Source organism: Pezoporus occidentalis, unplaced genomic scaffold (assembly GCF_034315485.1).
Source record: "Pezoporus occidentalis ecotype Australia unplaced genomic scaffold, CSIRO_AGI_Poc_V1 ctg6, whole genome shotgun sequence".
In the NCBI taxonomy this organism is placed as follows: Eukaryota; Metazoa; Chordata; class Aves; order Psittaciformes; family Psittacidae; genus Pezoporus; species Pezoporus occidentalis.
The window spans coordinates 4,909,140-4,926,387 of record NW_026915943.1 but is presented as its reverse complement, the minus strand read 5'-3'; the positions used below and the strand labels follow the sequence as shown (position 1 = coordinate 4,926,387).

Sequence of the window (17,248 nt, the reverse complement as noted above, 5' to 3'; positions counted from 1 at the left end):
TTTCTGTTCTTAAGTAATATTTTTTGTCAATTGTTCCATTTTATCAAGCTGCAGACCACTGTCACTAGAACAGTGAACACACAACACTAGCACTACCTGGGGCCCAAAAACCAACAGGCTGTTTTAAACTGTGCTCTACAAAGTGTTGAAGATGAGAAGAAATCAAAGAGCACAGCACGTGCCTCACTCTGGAGCTTGAAGTTGTCCTTCCAGCACCCTCAAACCTTTTGCTACACTCTAGTGCTCAGCGTGGAAATAATTTGATGAAGGATTCTGGTTTAACAATATTAACCAGCCATCAAACTTCTGAACCTAAAAATGGGGCAGAGGAAGAAGATGCAATAGACCACAGAAGCTTTTATGTAACTGTTCTAGTCCTCCATGGTTTATTGATCAAACATACCCACATTAATAAATTATGAAGAAAGAAAAACAATTGTAATAAACAAGGAGTGGTGATTCCATGAAGCACAGCTCTTCAGTTCAAGGAATAACACACCTTTGTTTCATCCTCACCACAACATTAATTTGACAGACAGATGAGTAAGAACTGTTTTCCCCTACATACCCACATCCACTTTATCTTGTTTTCCAACTGACAACTCACACAGACAGCAACAACAGCACTTTCCCCTTCCTGTTTTCCCACTGTGTGTAATGAACCACTCAATTAAAGCAAGGCATTGATGAGAAGATGAAAAACACATTTGAGCCCATACATTTAAAGATCAACAAGTCTGATTTTATTACGATCTTGTATTCTTATCTGGATGGCACATAATTACAAAGAAACATTTACAATATATTTTTCAAGTATTAAGTTATGTCATTTCAAGGCTTTCACTTCAAAAAGCTACATTAATAACACACCATACAGATAGTACAGTTGGTTAAGAGTTTCAAATAACTTCCTCCCCTCTATTTGGTTTAAATATGATTCAGTAGGCACTAGAAATGCCTGCAGCCACTTACTTCCTGGGCACTTGCCCTTGCTCTTGTACCAGTATACACCATTTTGCATGTCAGAACATCAGCTACTCTCAGACACAGCACATGTGTAGTGTCTGTGAGCCATGTGCAGGTTCACAACAGAGACCAGAACTATGGCCCTGACTCCTACCACTTAGCAGCGATGCAGAAAGAAAGAATGCATATTTCAGTTAACTCAAACCCCACTTCTTGGCTGAAGTAACTGTAAAAATGCCACTGGAACATCTCATACTTGCTACATGAGCATTTCTCTTTTCATCAAGCATGTTAAACTTTAGAACTAAGCACGTTCCTGAAGCTTGAGCTTGGCAGACTAAGCCCAGGCTGAATCTAGCTCCATTATTTCCCTTCCGTCTATCAGCCAGTTCAGGTTTCAGTGGGTAACTCTGATTCTTGTGGCACTGGTGTAACCCATCCATTACAACAGGATTATACAATTCAGGACTGATTGCACAGTCCCACTGATGCTACCACTGAGGTATAAGGGAACATGTATCTCACTAAGTCTCTTTTGTGCTGGCAGTACACCCTGACCAGATGGAATTTTGCACACAGTGGAGTAAAACCTGTTTGATAGGATACTGGCTTTTATAGAAAACATCTTGGATGGCAGTAAATGATCACAGCATTCAACCTCGTTTGTTTTTGTTTAGCCAAAGACAGCAAAAGCCCTGTTACCTCTTTATTCTCATTTCTTATACTACCTTTTAAAATAAAGCAGGAAATGTGGCCAGCAGCTGGTCCCGTCTCTTCTGCCCCAACACAGCTGAATCCACTTTAGCATAAAGAAAAACAAGGATGCTAAATACACAGATACTTTATCACACAGTGATGTTTCACAAAGAAAAACCAGGCTCCTTTTATACTCATGAACACCTGATGGGGTCTAGCACCAATACAGCAAATGACTGGCTTTCACTTCCTACTCCAGCCTTAAACACAACTTTTAAGGCTTTAAGAAACAAGACTTCAGAAACACTAAATAGAATCTTTTTGTTTAAGAAAATAAATGAAAGTGGTTTAGGAAAGTGTATTCTTTGTGAAACCTCACTTTACATATTATCATTTTCACAGTCCTTCTTCCCCCAACCTGACATACATGTAAACAACCTAAACGTTAGAATACAACTGAAAAAACAACCCACTCGTCTTTTGTGATAGGGAGAAACACTGACTAGTACAAGAAAACACACACTACTGTTTGTTTGTCAAACTATTTTTCCTCCTATCCCAGTTAATTATGGAGCATCTTTCAAATCATGAGCCTCAAGATACAGATTTGCTCATCTCTAAACTGTGCTTAATTCTATCCAGTGATAGATTTCTTGATACTGTAAGAGGCTGAATTAAGAACTCTACAGTAAAATTAAGCACATGCATATACATGCAATACCTTTACAATTTAAAGCTACTGTGAAGTAACATGGGGACCTGAGTATGCAGGAGCACAGAGATGGGCTTAAGGGAAGCTAAAGTGACGAGTTACTTCAGTGCACTGCATTCTCCAAACCGCAATTCTGTTAGAGGTCCATGCAAAAATGTGACTCCTCTACATGAGGATTCCACTGTACAACTAAAACCAGTGTCTGGGTTCTGTTTAAGCAGGCAAAACTCTGCATCATGAATTAGAGCAAGCTAAGGAAGGGCTTTTTAAAGGTACCGTGCATCCCTAACACTAGATAGGATGTGAAATGAACAGGTCACAAATTCTCTCCTTTTAAAAATGCATTTTACTTACATTTTGTGGACAGTACCCTACATTAAAAGGCTGTTAATATCACATCCCCCTTATTAGCATGTTTCCCCTTTTCAGCTCATTGCTTAGTTCAAAACTCCTATTTCAAACGACAAGCATTTATAACTCCAAATGTAGCACATGTATTGGCTACTACATGCATATTCATTTAAGAAAGGAAAACAGCTAATCAGAATGATGCAATGGTAATTTGAGTTGTCATTCAGTGCTAGAAACATTTTGGCAGAGTAGGCCAAGGACCAGAGAAATCATTTCCTGAACCAGCCATTACAAGAGACTGGCATAAGCAAAGCAAGCTGTCTGATACCGCATTATGGGAATATATTGATCCTTACCAGGTTGCGAGGTGGAAAACGACTGTTCTTTAACCCCTACACAACGGAGCCTGGCAGGGCAAGCACCTAAAAGAGAAACTGTCAGAGAGGTTTTAATAGTAATGTATAACTGAGATGCAGTACAATTTCATATGCATGCTTTCTTTTGCCGATCATTACTATTTTCTTAAGTCTGTCCAGTGACGATGTCTTAATGAAGTTTTTGGTTTTCTAAGCAAGCATTTTCGGCTCCTCAGGTAAAGCAGGCTAGACATTATCTGACTCAAAGACCGGGTAGTCAACGTTATCTTTACTGGCAACTGCGAAGTGGAACCGAGCACACCTTCATGCATCAGGTCGGCATGATCTTTTCCACCCAAGTGGTGCAAAAAACGGGCTCTGGTGGCGGCACCTCTGCGTGTGTACGCAGGTCAGTTTGCATGACAATTACCGCACTGCTGTACGCAGCTCTGCACGACTCTTACACCAAACAGCCTCAGACCACCACCGTCCACACGCCAGCTTTACACGACCTTTAACCAAGGCCACCATCTGGCTCCCAACGTTCAAGAGATATTTCTTTCTTTCTTTCATTACCACGGCCACTAACGTGCCAGGCTCCCCTCCTCTGCACATCCCCCACTACCACCCCATCACCACTGTATTGATCCTTTTCCTCCGCACCATCGCCTGCTTCCTCCGCCGCGACACGAGGCCCCTGTTATAGGGGGGAGCACCCCACGAGTACTTGCAGCAGGTACTTGACCCTACATTTTGAAGGAGGCCGCTGCCCGCCGAGCACAGATGGAGCAGAACTCCACCGACACCTGATCCCGGTCCACGTGGAGGCAGATCCCGCCGGGGGATGCCCACTCCTCCTCCGTCTCCGTCACCACCGCCGCCTCCTCCAGGCTGGCAGGCCGGGAGCTGGGCAGGGCGTAGTCGTGGTCGCTGCTCTCGCCGGCAGGCTGGAGCTGGTGGTGATGGCGGCGCGGGCTGCCCGTGTCCCTGAAGAGGCTGGTGCTGAGCTGCAGCCCGCCGGCGCGGATCCCGGCTAAGCGGCTCAGGAGCTGCCCTAGGGCGCTCTGGTTAGCCAGCACGGCCCGCAGGTAGCTGCTCTCCCGCTCCAGCTCTCGCAGGCGGCGGCTCAAGCCGCGGTTGCGGTCCCGCAGCTGCCGGTTCTCAGCAGCCAGGCCTTGAAGGCGGCTCTCCAGCCCAAGCACGTACTGCTTCTTCTTCAGCCGGTTCAGCCGCGCCGCCGCCGCCGCCTTCAGCCGGCTCCCAGCCCCGCCATTCCTCCGCCCGACCGCCGCCGGCCGCTGGCCCGGGCCCGGCGGGGGCAGCGGCTCCGGTTCCCCACAGAAGCAGCCGCTCAGCTCCGCGTCCAGGTCCCAGTCCGGCCGGGCCGCCTCCAGCAGGTCTCCCAGCTCCAAGCCCGGGAACCAGTCCTCTTGCTCCCACACCTCCAGCGGGCCGCCGGGTGCCTCGGGCTCCTTCTCCTCCCGCCGCGGCGGCTGCTGTTGTTTGGGCCGCGCTGGGCCCGGGTCCCCTTCCCCGCCGCCATCCCGCCCTCTCGGGGCCTGCCCCGCGCCGGCTAGCGGCCAGACGGCACCCGAGGGGCTCGCCCCGCCGGAGGAAGCCGCCAGCAGCTGGGTGAGGCTGTGGCGCATGGCGGCGGGCGGGACACAACGGGAAGGAGCCCGACGAGAGCGGCAGCGGCCTCGTCCCCGGCCCGGCGCTCCCGCCGCGGTGCCTGTCGGGAAGCGGCCCGCTGTGAGGTGGGGGGGGGCGCCAGGCGACGGCGCCCGCGCGCGGGAAAGCGGCGGCTGGAAGGGGAGCTCCAGTGTGGGGGGAGCCCCTGTGCGAGGGGAGCCCCAGTGTGAGGGGAGCCCGCGTGGGAGAGGAGCCCCAGTGCGAGAGGAGCCCCAGTGTGAGGGGAGCCCCAGTGTGAGGGGAGCCCCTGTGTGAGAGGAGCCCCAGTGCGAGGGGAGCCCCAGTGCGAGGGGAGCCCCTGTGTGAGGGGAGCCCGTGTGGGAGAGGAGCCCCCCATGTGTGAGGGGAGCCCCAGTGTGAGGGGAGCCCCAGTGCGAGGGGAGCCCCAGTGCGAGGAGAGCCCCTGTGCGAGGGGAGCCCAGTGCGAGGGGAGGCCCTGTGTAAGAGGAGCCCCAGTGTGAGGGGAGCCCCAGTGCGAGGGGAGCCCCTGTGTGAGGAGAAGCCCCGGTGCAAGAGGAGCCCCAGTGCGAGGGGAGCCCCTGTGTGAGGGGAGTCCCTGTGTGAGAGGAGCGCCAGTGTGAGAGGAGCCCCCCTGCAATGGAAGCCGCAGTGTGAGAGGAGCCCCTGTGCAATGGGAGCCCCAGTGTGAAAGGAGCCCCTGTGTGAGAGGAGGTTCTGTGCAATGGGACCCCTTGTGCAATGGGAACCCCTGTGTGAGGGGATGTGGCGGCTCTGTCACCCACAGCCCCCTCAAGGGCAGGACGGGGGTGTCCCGTGGGGCTGTGGTGGGTTGGGGCTGTCACAGCAAGAGGCTGGCCCCTGCTCATGTTTAGGGTTTAGGCACTCTCATATTCAGGGGAGGGAAACGGGCACTCCCCGGTGCATGTCAGCTGGGGAAAACAGAGCAGCCAACGAGAGTCCCAGGCTTATGAGGAGAGATTGCAGGAGCTGGGCCTGTTTCGTCTGGAGATTGTAGAATCAATCAGGTTGGAAAAGGCCTTTAAGATCAAGGCCAACCATTCCCCAGCACTGCCAAGGCCACAGCTAAACCATGTCACCGAAGGCCTTGCCTACACGGTTTTTGAACACTTCCAGGGACGGTGACGCCAGCACTGCCCTGGGCAGCCTGTTCCAATGCCTGAGCACCCTTTAGGGAAGGAATTGTTCTTAATATCCAGTTTAAACTTCCCCTGGTGCAGCTTGGTTCAGTTCCTGAATCATGACCATGTATAGAATCACAGAATGGTTTTCGTTTAAAGGCACCTTAAAGCTCTTCCAGTTCCACGCCCCTGCCAAGGGCAGGGACCCCTTCCACTAGAGCAGATTGCTCCAAGCCCTGTCCAACCTGGCCTTGAACACTGCCAGGGATGGGGCAGCCACAGCTTCTCTGGGCACCCTGTGCCAGCACCTCAGCACCCTCACAGGGGAGAGCTTCTGCCTAAGAGATCATCTCAGTCTCCCCTCTGGCACGTTAAAGCCATTCCCCTTGTCCTGTCCCTATGGCCTCTCCAGGTTTCCTGTAACCCCTTTAGGCACTGGAGCTGCTCTAAGATCTCCCCCTTAAGGAGCCTTCTCCATGCTGAACCAGCCCAGCTCTCTCAGCCTGGCTCCAGAGCAGAGCTGCTCCAGCCCTCAGCATCTCCATGGCCTCTGGACTTGCTCAAGCATGTCCACATCCTCTTAATTTTAATACATAGATGCTGCTAAGTGGGATTTCTTCCTTGGAGCCTCAGTGTTACCTGTTACATGCCCAGCCTCTGTTGAACTTCAAGGAAGAATCAAATACAAAAGGGTCAAAAGGGGCTGAGCTTTTGTCCATCTTGGAAAATAATGTGCTTTTAACTGTAAAAAGTGAAAATTATGATAGAGCAGAAGTTAGGACCAAATATATCAAACTTGTACTTTACATTTTCCACCCTAATCTCATGTCTCAGGTTTGACTGGTTCAACCATCCCCGTTCAGATTTAACGGCTCTTACTTCTATAAACGCATAACAAAGAAACAGGCTACGGAACTCTTTGTAGGCTGCTTTAAGCCAGCAAGTGCATTACAGAGGAAGCAGATGATCTCGTGGAAGGGAACAGCGTGCAGTGGTGTGCCATGAGAGGCACTGAGAAAGCTGTAGTTACGCAACGAAATGACGGAGTTTGACATTCAGCGCTTTCTCTTTCGCCAGTAAATCCTCACTGTGCTTCCTGTAGGCATTGAAGTGCAGCGCGAGTTCATTGTAGGCCTGCTTGCTGCTTTCCAGTTCTCGCTGCAGCTCCTGCACCTTCAGCTCACTGTCCGCTGCTGCTGCCTCTTTCGCCACGCACTTCCCTGCTTTCCGCTTGGCTTTCTCTGCCGTCTCCAGCTTCTTCCACAGCTGCTGAATTTCCTGTTGCTTGTCCTGCAGAGCTTTGCCTCTCTCCGTGGCCAGGTTCACGAGCTGCTTTTTCTCCTCATTGGCCCTCTGCAGCCTGGCTCGCAACTCGCTGTCCTGGGCTTTCTGCTGGCTTTCCATGTGCTCTGCCTTCACCAGGGTTTGTTGGTGCTGCTCCTGTAGGCCTTGCAGCTGGTGCTTTAAGGAATCAACCTCCCAGGCGTAGGCACTGGCTTGCTGGCTCTTAGCTTCCAGCAGCTCCTCTTCCCGCTCCTGCGCTCTGCAGGTCTCATAAGCGCATTTCTCCTGTAAGGAGTCTAACTGCTCTGAGAGCTTCCTGGCCTGGGCAGCAAGCTGGAGCACTTCAGCTTCCTTCTCCTTCATAGCTTGACCAAAGAGCACTTGATTCTCCTGCCGCAGGCGCTTGTTCTCCTCCTGCAGCTGCATGTTCCGTTCCCGGTGTTCGTCCTTGAGCTGGATCATTTTTTCATGGTTGTCAGCCAGATCCTTGAAGCGCCACTCCAAACACTGAATCTGCTGGGTCTGGACTTTCATCTTTGCAGCATCCTCTCTCCTCAGTTTCTCCAGCTCCACGTTTTGTTGCTTCAGGACTTTGCATTGTTTGTATGCATCCTCTGCTTTTTTCTTCAACATACAGATGAGGTGATGCTGTTCTAGGTGTGATTGTAGCAACGCCTTCTCGCTCTTCTCATCTTCGGGGCTCCTACAGAGTTCTTTCAGGCCCTTTGTCAGATCTTCAATGACTTTTCTCATCTTTGAATCACTTGTGGAGTTGGCCATTGCTGCTTCTCCCCCATTCTGAGCCATGGAGCCCCTGTTTCACACAGATGAGAAGAAAAAAGATGAGTCTATTGGAGTGAGTTCAGAGGAGGCCACAAGGATGACCAGAGGGCTGGAGCACCTCTGCTATAGAGACAGGTTGATTCAGCCTGGAGAAGGCTCTGGGGAGACTTTAGAGCAGCTCCCAGTGCCTAAAAGGGCTGACAAGAAACCTGGAGAGAGGCTTTTGACAGAGGCATGTATTAGCTTTGCTAATTATTCCTTCTCAAAGTGGTGGTGTTGTAACTACAAGAACTACTATTATTTTCAGGTAAAAAGCTTGTAAAAGTGATAAAGCTGTAAATAATTCCTTAAGCAATCCTTTTCCTCTGCTTTTAAATTCTCCTACAGATCTGGTGTTATAAACATGAGTAAAATATGAAGGGTTACATTGAGCTTCATATTGATTTGTAAGATTTTAATGGTGTATCACTCATTGAAAATAACTGAGTAACCTTATCCCATACTTAGAGATTTATGAATGAAATAGAAGATCTGTAGGATGCTGATAATTACCTGATGCCCTGTGGTACAAAGTCTTTGTGCCTGGAGAAATGGTTCATCCTTTGAGTTTTGACACGCATTTGCTGGATTATTTTAGGCATGTCATTTTTGAAGTCTGGCTCCTCATGTCATAATAAGGGAAATATTTATATTACATTAGCACCAAAGTCATTACTGGTGCCTGGTTGTACGGCAATGTATCCAGAGATACAAAATGTTAGTCTAAAACTAAACTCAAACCAAGTTTTTCATTCATATGCAGACCTTAAACCACATGGCATGTGACACAGCATGCCAAGAACCAGGCTTTGTGAATTCTGGGCTTTGACTTTGGCTTTGAGGTAAGGGGAGGATGGAGGAAAGAGCTTAAAAAAGGAGGAAAAGTATTGTACAGCAAAACTGAGTTAATGCTGTGGAGCACAGACAGCTTCAGAGCTGTGGTGACCATTAGTGTGGACACAACATCCATCTCCACCATCCTGCACTTCCCTATTCCTGTTGCTACCTTGGGTCTTGCCAAAACATTTGGAAGTAACAGAGGAAAGGGGCAAGGACTAAAAGGTTTAGGCCATCCAGTTGAAGCACAATGCAGAGCAGCTTTTGAGAAGAGATAAACATTTTCTTACCCGGTGTTTTCTTTCCCCAGCTGGTTTGTTGTCACTACTGCAGGGGGGTTTCTGTCTCCTTGGAGATCAGAGGTGGAATCCGGTCACCATGGAGCTCCTGCCTTTGTCCTGGCTACCTGGAGCTGGGCCAGTGGCTGAAAGAGCTGGGAGTTTCTTAGCAAAACAAACACTGCAAACGCTCTCGAAAGTGCACAGATTTGGTAAAGGGAAGAGGATTTCCACACGTCTGAAGAGCTCTCCAGCTTGTGCCCTGCGCATGCCAGAGGAGCTCAAAGTCACAGGCCCCATGGTAAGTAACAACACAGCCCTCACCCTGAACAACCTGCGGCTTTATTGAGCAGTGAATGAAAAGCCTGGCTGATAGGATAGGGGAGGAAAACAGCTGGAAGGAAAAAGTCAGTGCAGGTGTTGCTGACTCCACGGGAAGAGGATACAAAGCAGAGGACTGAGTGATGTGGGTAGGGGATATGAAGCAAAGAAGACAAGGAGGTTGTAGTACCAGATCCTTCAAAATGGGTAAAATCAAAGCAGGTTTGTGGGCTTGCTTGCAGGAGAGGGTTGTTTCTGGAAGCACAGAGTGTAACAGGAGAGCTGGGACTTTGATGCCTGGTCTATAGGGAGCTGGTGTAACACATATGCACATGTATAGGCATATATGTATATGTGTACCAAAACCAAACAAAAACTATTCCAGGCTGAGGCAAAGATGAGCTTATAAAGTGAAGGAGGGAAGAAAAGAAATAACAAAACACACCAAACCCAAAAGGAAAAAGGTAGGGGGGTGGTGGTGTCGTATGTGTTTCTCCAGACAAGAATGAATGTAAAGACATTCTAGGTGTACAGCTGCTTTGTCATAAAGGTGAACTGGAATAAAGAATCAAAACATAGTTATTAACTTATCAAACTGCCCTTGAGTAAGTAACTACATACCTTTAAAGCTTCTGTTATAGGTGAGTAAAACCTTTCACCTGCATAGCTGTTCTGGTTTTAAGAAGCTGGTTTCTTGAAACTTTCTGGCCTAATCAACTTTGTAAACACGCATTTCCCTGTCAGCACATTATCAGTGTGGAACATACCACTGTAGTTCAGAATGACTATGGGTTTGGTGGAAAGCTGTGTTAGCATGTGAGCCACGATCAGGGAAATGTCAAAACCCACCAGTAATAGCTTTTAAACAGCAAATTGTGCAAGTCTTCGGTTAGATGCTTAACACAGAATTCCTGCTGGGTTACCTTATTAGATGCAGCCATTACTTCCAAGCACCTTTTAATAAATCAAGATAATATCCTTTAGCAGGAGGCAAGGTTGTAATGTTTCTACTCTATAATTAAATGCTACAGCATGCATAGCATCAGCAAAGCACCTTTTGCGCTGATAAAGCAGTTTGGTTTGTAATTTTCTCTTCACCTCACCAGGTGAACAGCTGTGACTTTTGTGTATGACAATAGTAAAATGGTGAAAAGATAAGCACAGCTGCTAAAGCTCTGCTGAAAATCATCATCGAATCACAGACTGGTTTGGGTTGAAAGGGACCTTAAAGCTCATCCGGTTCCAATCCCCTGCCATGGGCAGGGACACCTTCCACTAGAGCAGGTTGCTCCAAGCCCTATCCAGCCTGGCCTTGAACACTGTCAGGGATGGAGCATTAACCACTTCTCTGGGCACCCTGTGCCAGTGCCTCACCACTCTCACAGTGAAGAACTTCCTTATATCCAACCTGAACTTCCCCTGTTTCAGTTTAAACCCATCACCCCTTGTCCTATCGCTACAGTCCCTTGTGAAGAGTCCCTCTCCAGCATCCATCCAAATGTAGAACCTCAAGACCTGGCCCTACAACTGAAGTCCCAAAGCTATTTTAATGTAGCAAAATAGTTGAGCTTCACAGGAAGCACAACAACAACGATGACAATGACAAACTAATCCTGTGAAATTGTAGGTCATGTTAACAGCAAGCTATGTTTTCATGTGAAAATGAATTCATATAGGCAGTGAATGCAAATGAACTGGTGCCTCTCTGCTTTTCCAGAACCACCACCCTTTCAGGAGCAGCTCTTTCCAAATACAGAAACAGAGTAGCTGGTGTACCACTGAAGTGCAAATCCATTGCTCTGAAGTGCTGCATGCACCCTGCCCTCTTAGCCACACCAGGTTAAGGTTTTGTTTCTATCTGGCTTAGTGTCACAGCCACCAATCTCATCCCAAATGCCCGAAGCAGTGAGATATCAGGACTGACAACTACTTAATGGCATTTGTAAACCTGGCTGATGGGAGAGGCAGTGGGCTCCCTGGCAGGGTGAATGGCACCTTCTCTTTTCTCTATTCCTAGTGTATAATAAATACCAAGTAGCATTTCAATTTCCTTTCCCCTCCAACTGAAGTGCAGGATCTCACCAACTTGTAGACACAGCTGGAGCACATAAATGTGCATTTATTTGCAGAAACATGTTCTATCTGAAGTTTATTACATCACATGCTGAGTTGCTAACATAAACCACTGGGGTTTAATAAACACTAAATTCCTGTTTAGCTTCAATAGGCTTCTTTTATTAAAAAAGTAATACATTGGGTATTTTATGCATTTATATTACTCTAATAGCACACATTTCTGCAGGTCCCAGTCCTACTCCCTGTACTGCAAAGCTCCCTAAACCAGGGCCACCAGAACCCCAGTGTTCTCCTAACGGTGGCGCTGAAGCACAGATAAATTATAGCCAAACACCAAGCTCACGGCTATAGATACAGCTGAGTATTCCTTACAGAATAAATACCCAACACACTGGTCATCGCTAAAATTGGCAGGTTTAGATCCTTTAGAGTAGTATCAGAATAAAAAAAAAGAAGTTTTGCCTCTCTGCCTCCAGCATTTAAAAGTGAGGATTGTACATGAGCAAAACAAGCCACATACAAGCAAAGTTGTATAACCCTGATTTTTATAGTACATTGGAACTAAGAGTCCTCTGCACCTTGACAGATAGGACACTGTCAGTGTTCTTCATGCTGCTTTCACTGTAGAAGTGACTTTCATATCCTAGAAACGTACAACTGCAACTAAAGGACCTAGCATGGCATGATGAGGATCCAACACACCCTGTGAGTATGAACAAAATGCAACTTGTTGCTGTCTTATTAAGAACACCTCATGAACAATCCTGGGGTGTAGAGAAAGAGCTGACTCAGGGGTTTTGCTGGTAATCTAGATTATTTAAGGGATCACTTCTGTTCGGCGACACAAGCATCCGGGCAGCATAGCTACCTCTACCACTGAATTCTTTAAGTGCCACCTTCTTTAAGTCCTTTTCAGTGAATAAGAAGTGAAAGAATCCCTTAAAAATTTACATACTAATCTTCAGGCAGATATTTAATTTGAAACATGAAGTGACATTTGACAGCACAAAACCAGAAGAGCAGCTGAGCAGAGACTGTCAAAGAACTACTGTGTTCCTCTTCCAAGTTTCACCCCTACACCTTTAATTTTATTGCCAAGGTTTCTTTTGGACACTAGCAATTAAAAAGCCACCTTATTTTGTCAACTTTGCAACCATTAGCATCCTGAGAGGTAGCGTGTCTTCTATCCAAGTGTTTGGAGAGTTCATCATCTTCTCCCAGAGGGCAGTTTCTGCTGAAGTAGAATCCATCCAATCTACTGTAGTCCCATAGCTTCTGCCTGGAAAAATGTCAGTTAAGAGGAACATTACTTAACGTGTTGCAGAGTTAGAAGCAGGCAATCATGTTTGTCTGTCTTCTAAAACGGTTTCACCTTCTCAGGTGGCTGACCCAGTATTTTGAAGAACCAGTTCTACATTTATGGAATTGTACAGTTCTATCAAACACATTTAGTCAAGAGTTTCACACAGAAACTTGGTCATCTTTCATGTTATCCTTAGCCTTTTTGCCATAAGATGTAGGAACTTGGAACAATCTGGTCTAGTGGAAGGTGTCCTTGCTCATGGCAGAGGTGCTGGAACTAGGTGGTCTTTAAGGTCCATTCCAACCCAAACCATTCTGTGATTCTATGAATATCTGAGAGGGTTTAAGAATAAAACAGGACACTTATTTTGTACAATGCTGGAAACTCTAGAATTCAAATTGAGATTTACTATCCCAATTTGTATTTTAGGTTATTCTGGTGAACCATGGTAACTTGGGAAATTTTTTTCTTGTCTTTGCTTGGAAAGACTCCAAACACATCCTCCCCTCAGACAATGAAAGGGACAAATACAATGACAGGGAAAACACACAGTTCTGTCTACACATTTTATATTGCCCTCATGCTGAAAACTTGTTTGCATTTCTAAGTTTTCCTCTCCAATGTCTTCAAATCTTATCACACATTCCTGATCTATCCTTTTATCTCCACCCAATACATTCCTTACACCTCATACTTAGTGTTTGCATGAGTCTGTAAGACGTTATCAGTATTTTGGATGCATGTTCTTGTGCTTCAAACAATACCACATATAATGTATGGCCAGGCAAAGGTTTATTTCCAGTATTTCTCCTTATTTGTCAGTCATCCTAACCCTCATAACACTACTGAGATTTACATTTCAAGATCTGTGCTCAAAATAGGAAAGTTACTTGTCCTGGGTTCAGCCGGACATGACACTGAATGAAACTCTTCAGTAAATAACTAACTGAAAGGCTGTTGGGTGATCTTTGCAAAAAGAGAAGAAATGGAAAGGAAGAAGGGAAAAAGGAGAGCCTGCATTTTGTACATTAAGGTTTAATGTGTTAGTTGTCCAGTACCTGTTCCAAGGCCTATTCTGAGACCTCCCAGAAAGTGGTTGGCCAGTTTGTTGTGGTCCCAGACTGTGAGTTCTACACAGGCTTCTTTCAAATCTTCTGGTCTAAAGCCATCATAGACCATGGTGTGGTTGAATATGGGGTTTGTAGTTTTTGCCACTGTTCTTGTTTTCTGGCGGCTTTTTCGGCTGGTGTCTGGCAGAATGGTACTTCAGGAAGAAAAACCATTGTCAGTTTGCACTTAAACATCAAACACAGACAAAACCTACTGATTAACAGTGCCCTTTGCATGTTAGGACATGACTGAAGATGCTTTAGCATTGTGGAGATGAAGTCAAAGGTCATATTCTCAGTCCAAGAAATACTGGCAGCATGTATCCACCCCTGTGCTTCAGCAGATGGAAGGGAAGAGGAGGTCAGGTGAGGAAGAGGCAGAAGTGATTTTATTTATCACGAATGACACTGAAACCTTTTGTCCCTGATGGGGATTTCCCACCCACCTCGTTATTCTTGTCTCTTCACATTTTCAGTCTGTACATGGAAAGGAAAGAGGAAGAAATACCACAATGCTTCTCACTTCTGTCTCCTCCCTAGATTTGCTAAACTGAACCAGGCTCCTGCACAAACACACCTTACTTAAATGCAAATAAAAACAGGCATAGTTGTGAGGAGCCCTTCCCCCTACCGAGTAACTGAGCAGCAGAATGGAAGAGCAGATTACACAGGAAGCTTTCCCAGTCTGTTCTAATCGGTTCAAGTTGTAAACCCTGCAGGACAATTTGCATTACAATCAAGGAGAATCAGAAAGTAATTAGGTGGTTTTTCATTTGAATGTAGAAACATGAAGATAAGATTAGAAAACATAACAGTAGCATTAGTAGGCCATCACGTTTGATGACTTTGACCCCGGTTCTTACCACTTAATAAAAGAGTTGAGCCTATTGCCTCTCAGAAGAGGAAGGTCATGGCATTCTTTGACCCAGATGTGGACCTCACCAGTAGGTACAGTCTTTTTCACTGCAAAGGTAAAACATTAATGAAGCCTTGCAGATCCCTTTTAAAGGTAATTTCCATGATGCAGCAGTTCCTGTCCATTTGTAGAGGGGATATTTGGCCTAGACTCTCATTATACCTTAATTCAACCAACCTCATAAACTGCAATCTTCATCCCATCAAAATACAGCAAGACCACATGATGTCTGTATTCCCATTCAACCAACCTCAGAAGCTGCAATCTTCATCCCATCAAAATACAGCAAGACCACATGATGTCTGTATTCCCACTTCTATTCTCTTACAACTAAATACATAGTATGAGTCTCCTCCTCAAAGCCTCCTAGGTAAGGATGTCACAGTCTATGTGATGTTAACATTTATTGATGCTTGGACTTTCAAATAAGCTCTTTTGTGCTGTGACTATATTCTTATTGACTGACTGGCTGGATTAAAGACCTTACCTCACTATCAGATCAGCAGTTATCAGTTGCCAGACAAGATTAAACCAAACAGAGCACAGAATGCTGCATTCTGAATACTTACTGGTATTTTCTACTTCTAATATCACTTGAATTCAGTGTGTTATCATTGTTTATGTAGCAGATCACAGCACCTGCCTGGTGATTTATAATCTCTAAAATTATTAGTGAGATAATGGAATTTATTACATATACAGACTATGTTACAAATCAAAGATTACAGCAGTGAAGTCATTTCTTCTGTAGTAACATTAAAACCAACAAAAAGATCCTAAAATGATCTTTGGATCCTAAACTGAATTTGTGAGCAAGGTGGCTGTAGAAGGAATAATTCTACTTTATATTGAAACAAGGTGTCTGAAATGGCTGAGTAGAAACAACTAAACCCCCAAAGGCTTAACAAACCCAAAGCAAGAAGCAAAGCATACCTCCAGCAGGGTGTGGGACATACAAAAGGGCCAGTTTCATCTCCCCTCTGTTTTCTAGTTGAAGAGTCATTGTTGAAGTCTGAAATTTAAGAAGAAGAAAACCCCACAAATGTCAAAGTTTGCACTTCACAAAGAGTTTGCTCTGCAAAGTTTTCCGCTGGAACAAGCCTGACTTCTACAGGAGGCAAGTTTTTTTCTTGTTCCATACCCATTAGTCTTTCCTCAGTTTACAGGACATGAGAGATTTTAGGGCATGTTCATCCACTTGCAGTGACTCAGATGACACACAACTCTTTCACTAAAGCAGAAAACACGACCCAGGAGAGGCCAGAAGGCTTTGAGGATGCAGCATTTCCACTGATGTGCCCTTATTTAAAATCAGAATGTCTGCTCTTTCAATCAAGAAACTTACTGTTTGTGCAACAGAAAATGGACTTTTCTAAAGTCATTCCTATAGGAATGTATTGCCTCATTTAATACAATCTGAAACGCAGCCTTAGCAAGAGTTAGCTTGCAAAAAGGCACAAGAATGTGTCATTTCTTCATAGTCATGGATTATCTGAGGATGGAACAGGATCCCTGTTAACATTTACCTACCCAGAGCAGTTTTAAAATCAGTTGAATTCAACTAGTGCTAAGGACCACCACGACATTCCTGGTTTGTTCTGTAAATTATTCAACTTTGGATTGAGCTGATTTTGGAATGAATTCATGAAATAAATTCAAGGAAAAGAAGAAGAAATAAAAAAGGAGAAAAACAACAACAAAAGAAAGCAGAACGTCTGGCAGTGGCTTACATGAAAGCTTAGATCTTGGCTGAAACCCATTAGCAAACAAGACACACACAAACATAGAAGTCATCCTTACATCTAACATTAAAATGCTGCTGCACTTGCCCCGTGTTCTGAGGAGGTTTGCTTCGTATTTGGGGGGAAAATGCCTTCAGGTATCTGCTGCAGCAACATGATGTAAGTGAAAAACAACTTGAAATTCTTACTCCTTACACTATGAGAAAGCTATCCCTACTATAATAATAACTAGCTACTTACTAGACTAACAGAAACCTCAGAACTGGATGTTTCATCTACCAGAAAAGAGGCATTTATGATTATAACAGACACCAAACCCACAGAACACACAAGACCAGGCATAACTAAATAAAGACTCGGGGTTTTGCACTTACACAGTGGAAAATACAGAACTGACCCACCCATAGTGACCTACCCTTGGCTTGAGTGGAAACCAGTTGATCTGCTTGTTGGATTTCTCATTCCAGTCCCATGTTCCTAAATCCAGCTCCACTTCTCCAAGGAAACTATTCCTCCCAAAGGTGTCATTGTGCCACACAGAGATATTGAGGCTTTGGTATTTTAGGAGATCCTTCTCAATTTTATACTGCCAGGAGGAAGAAATGAAGGGGAAAAAAAAAAAGCCGGATTTTTACCAGTGCTATGTCTGAAATGTGGCTGGGTTTATACACCCATAGCTGCTCACTG

The 17,248-nt window shown here is 45.8% G+C and overlaps 3 protein-coding genes and 1 long non-coding RNA gene across 13 annotated transcripts in view; 1 reads left to right on the top strand and 3 right to left on the bottom strand.

Moving 5' to 3' along the window:
• Positions 1-720: 720 nt before the first annotated feature.
• Positions 721-4,811, bottom strand: CREBZF (CREB/ATF bZIP transcription factor). Of its 4 annotated transcripts, none has more exons than XM_062639269.1 (3): positions 3,745-4,811; positions 3,082-3,159; positions 721-1,765 (listed from the first exon to the last, which is right to left on the bottom strand). In XM_062639269.1, the coding sequence occupies exon 1, from the start codon at positions 4,728-4,730 to the stop codon at positions 3,828-3,830; it is 903 nt and encodes a 300-aa protein (XP_062495253.1). In that variant the 5' UTR covers positions 4,731-4,811; the 3' UTR covers positions 721-1,765; positions 3,082-3,159; positions 3,745-3,827. The 4 variants fall into 4 exon arrangements, with proteins under 4 accessions (XP_062495253.1, XP_062495250.1, XP_062495252.1 ...); XM_062639266.1 differs by having other exon boundaries at positions 3,832-4,811; XM_062639268.1 differs by having other exon boundaries at positions 721-3,159.
• Positions 4,812-6,746: 1,935 nt separating this feature from the next.
• CCDC89 (coiled-coil domain containing 89) lies at positions 6,747-10,457 on the bottom strand. Its single transcript, XM_062639201.1, has 2 exons — positions 9,107-10,457; positions 6,747-7,971 (listed from the first exon to the last, which is right to left on the bottom strand). Exon 2 carries the CDS (start codon positions 7,962-7,964, stop codon positions 6,900-6,902), a length of 1,065 nt encoding a protein of 354 aa, XP_062495185.1. The 5' UTR covers positions 7,965-7,971; positions 9,107-10,457; the 3' UTR covers positions 6,747-6,899.
• A 697-nt stretch (positions 10,458-11,154) lies between these two features.
• LOC134174328 (uncharacterized) lies at positions 11,155-17,027 on the top strand. Its single transcript, XR_009968602.1, has 3 exons — positions 11,155-11,399; positions 14,146-14,269; positions 15,811-17,027. It is a non-coding gene; the product is annotated as an uncharacterized LOC134174328 (long non-coding RNA).
• Positions 11,629-17,248, bottom strand: part of SYTL2 (synaptotagmin like 2) — a 54,911-nt gene continuing 49,291 nt past the window's right edge. For all 7 annotated transcript variants that reach the window (XM_062639067.1, XM_062639065.1, XM_062639066.1 and 4 more), the window contains 5 exons: positions 16,977-17,147; positions 15,753-15,831; positions 14,767-14,866; positions 13,853-14,058; positions 11,629-12,770 (listed from right to left, as the gene is read on the bottom strand). In XM_062639067.1, coding sequence (XP_062495051.1) covers positions 12,625-12,770; positions 13,853-14,058; positions 14,767-14,866; positions 15,753-15,831; positions 16,977-17,147 — 702 coding nt within the window. In that variant the 3' untranslated portion in view covers positions 11,629-12,624. The remainder of the gene's footprint in view (positions 12,771-13,852; positions 14,059-14,766; positions 14,867-15,752; positions 15,832-16,976; positions 17,148-17,248) is intronic.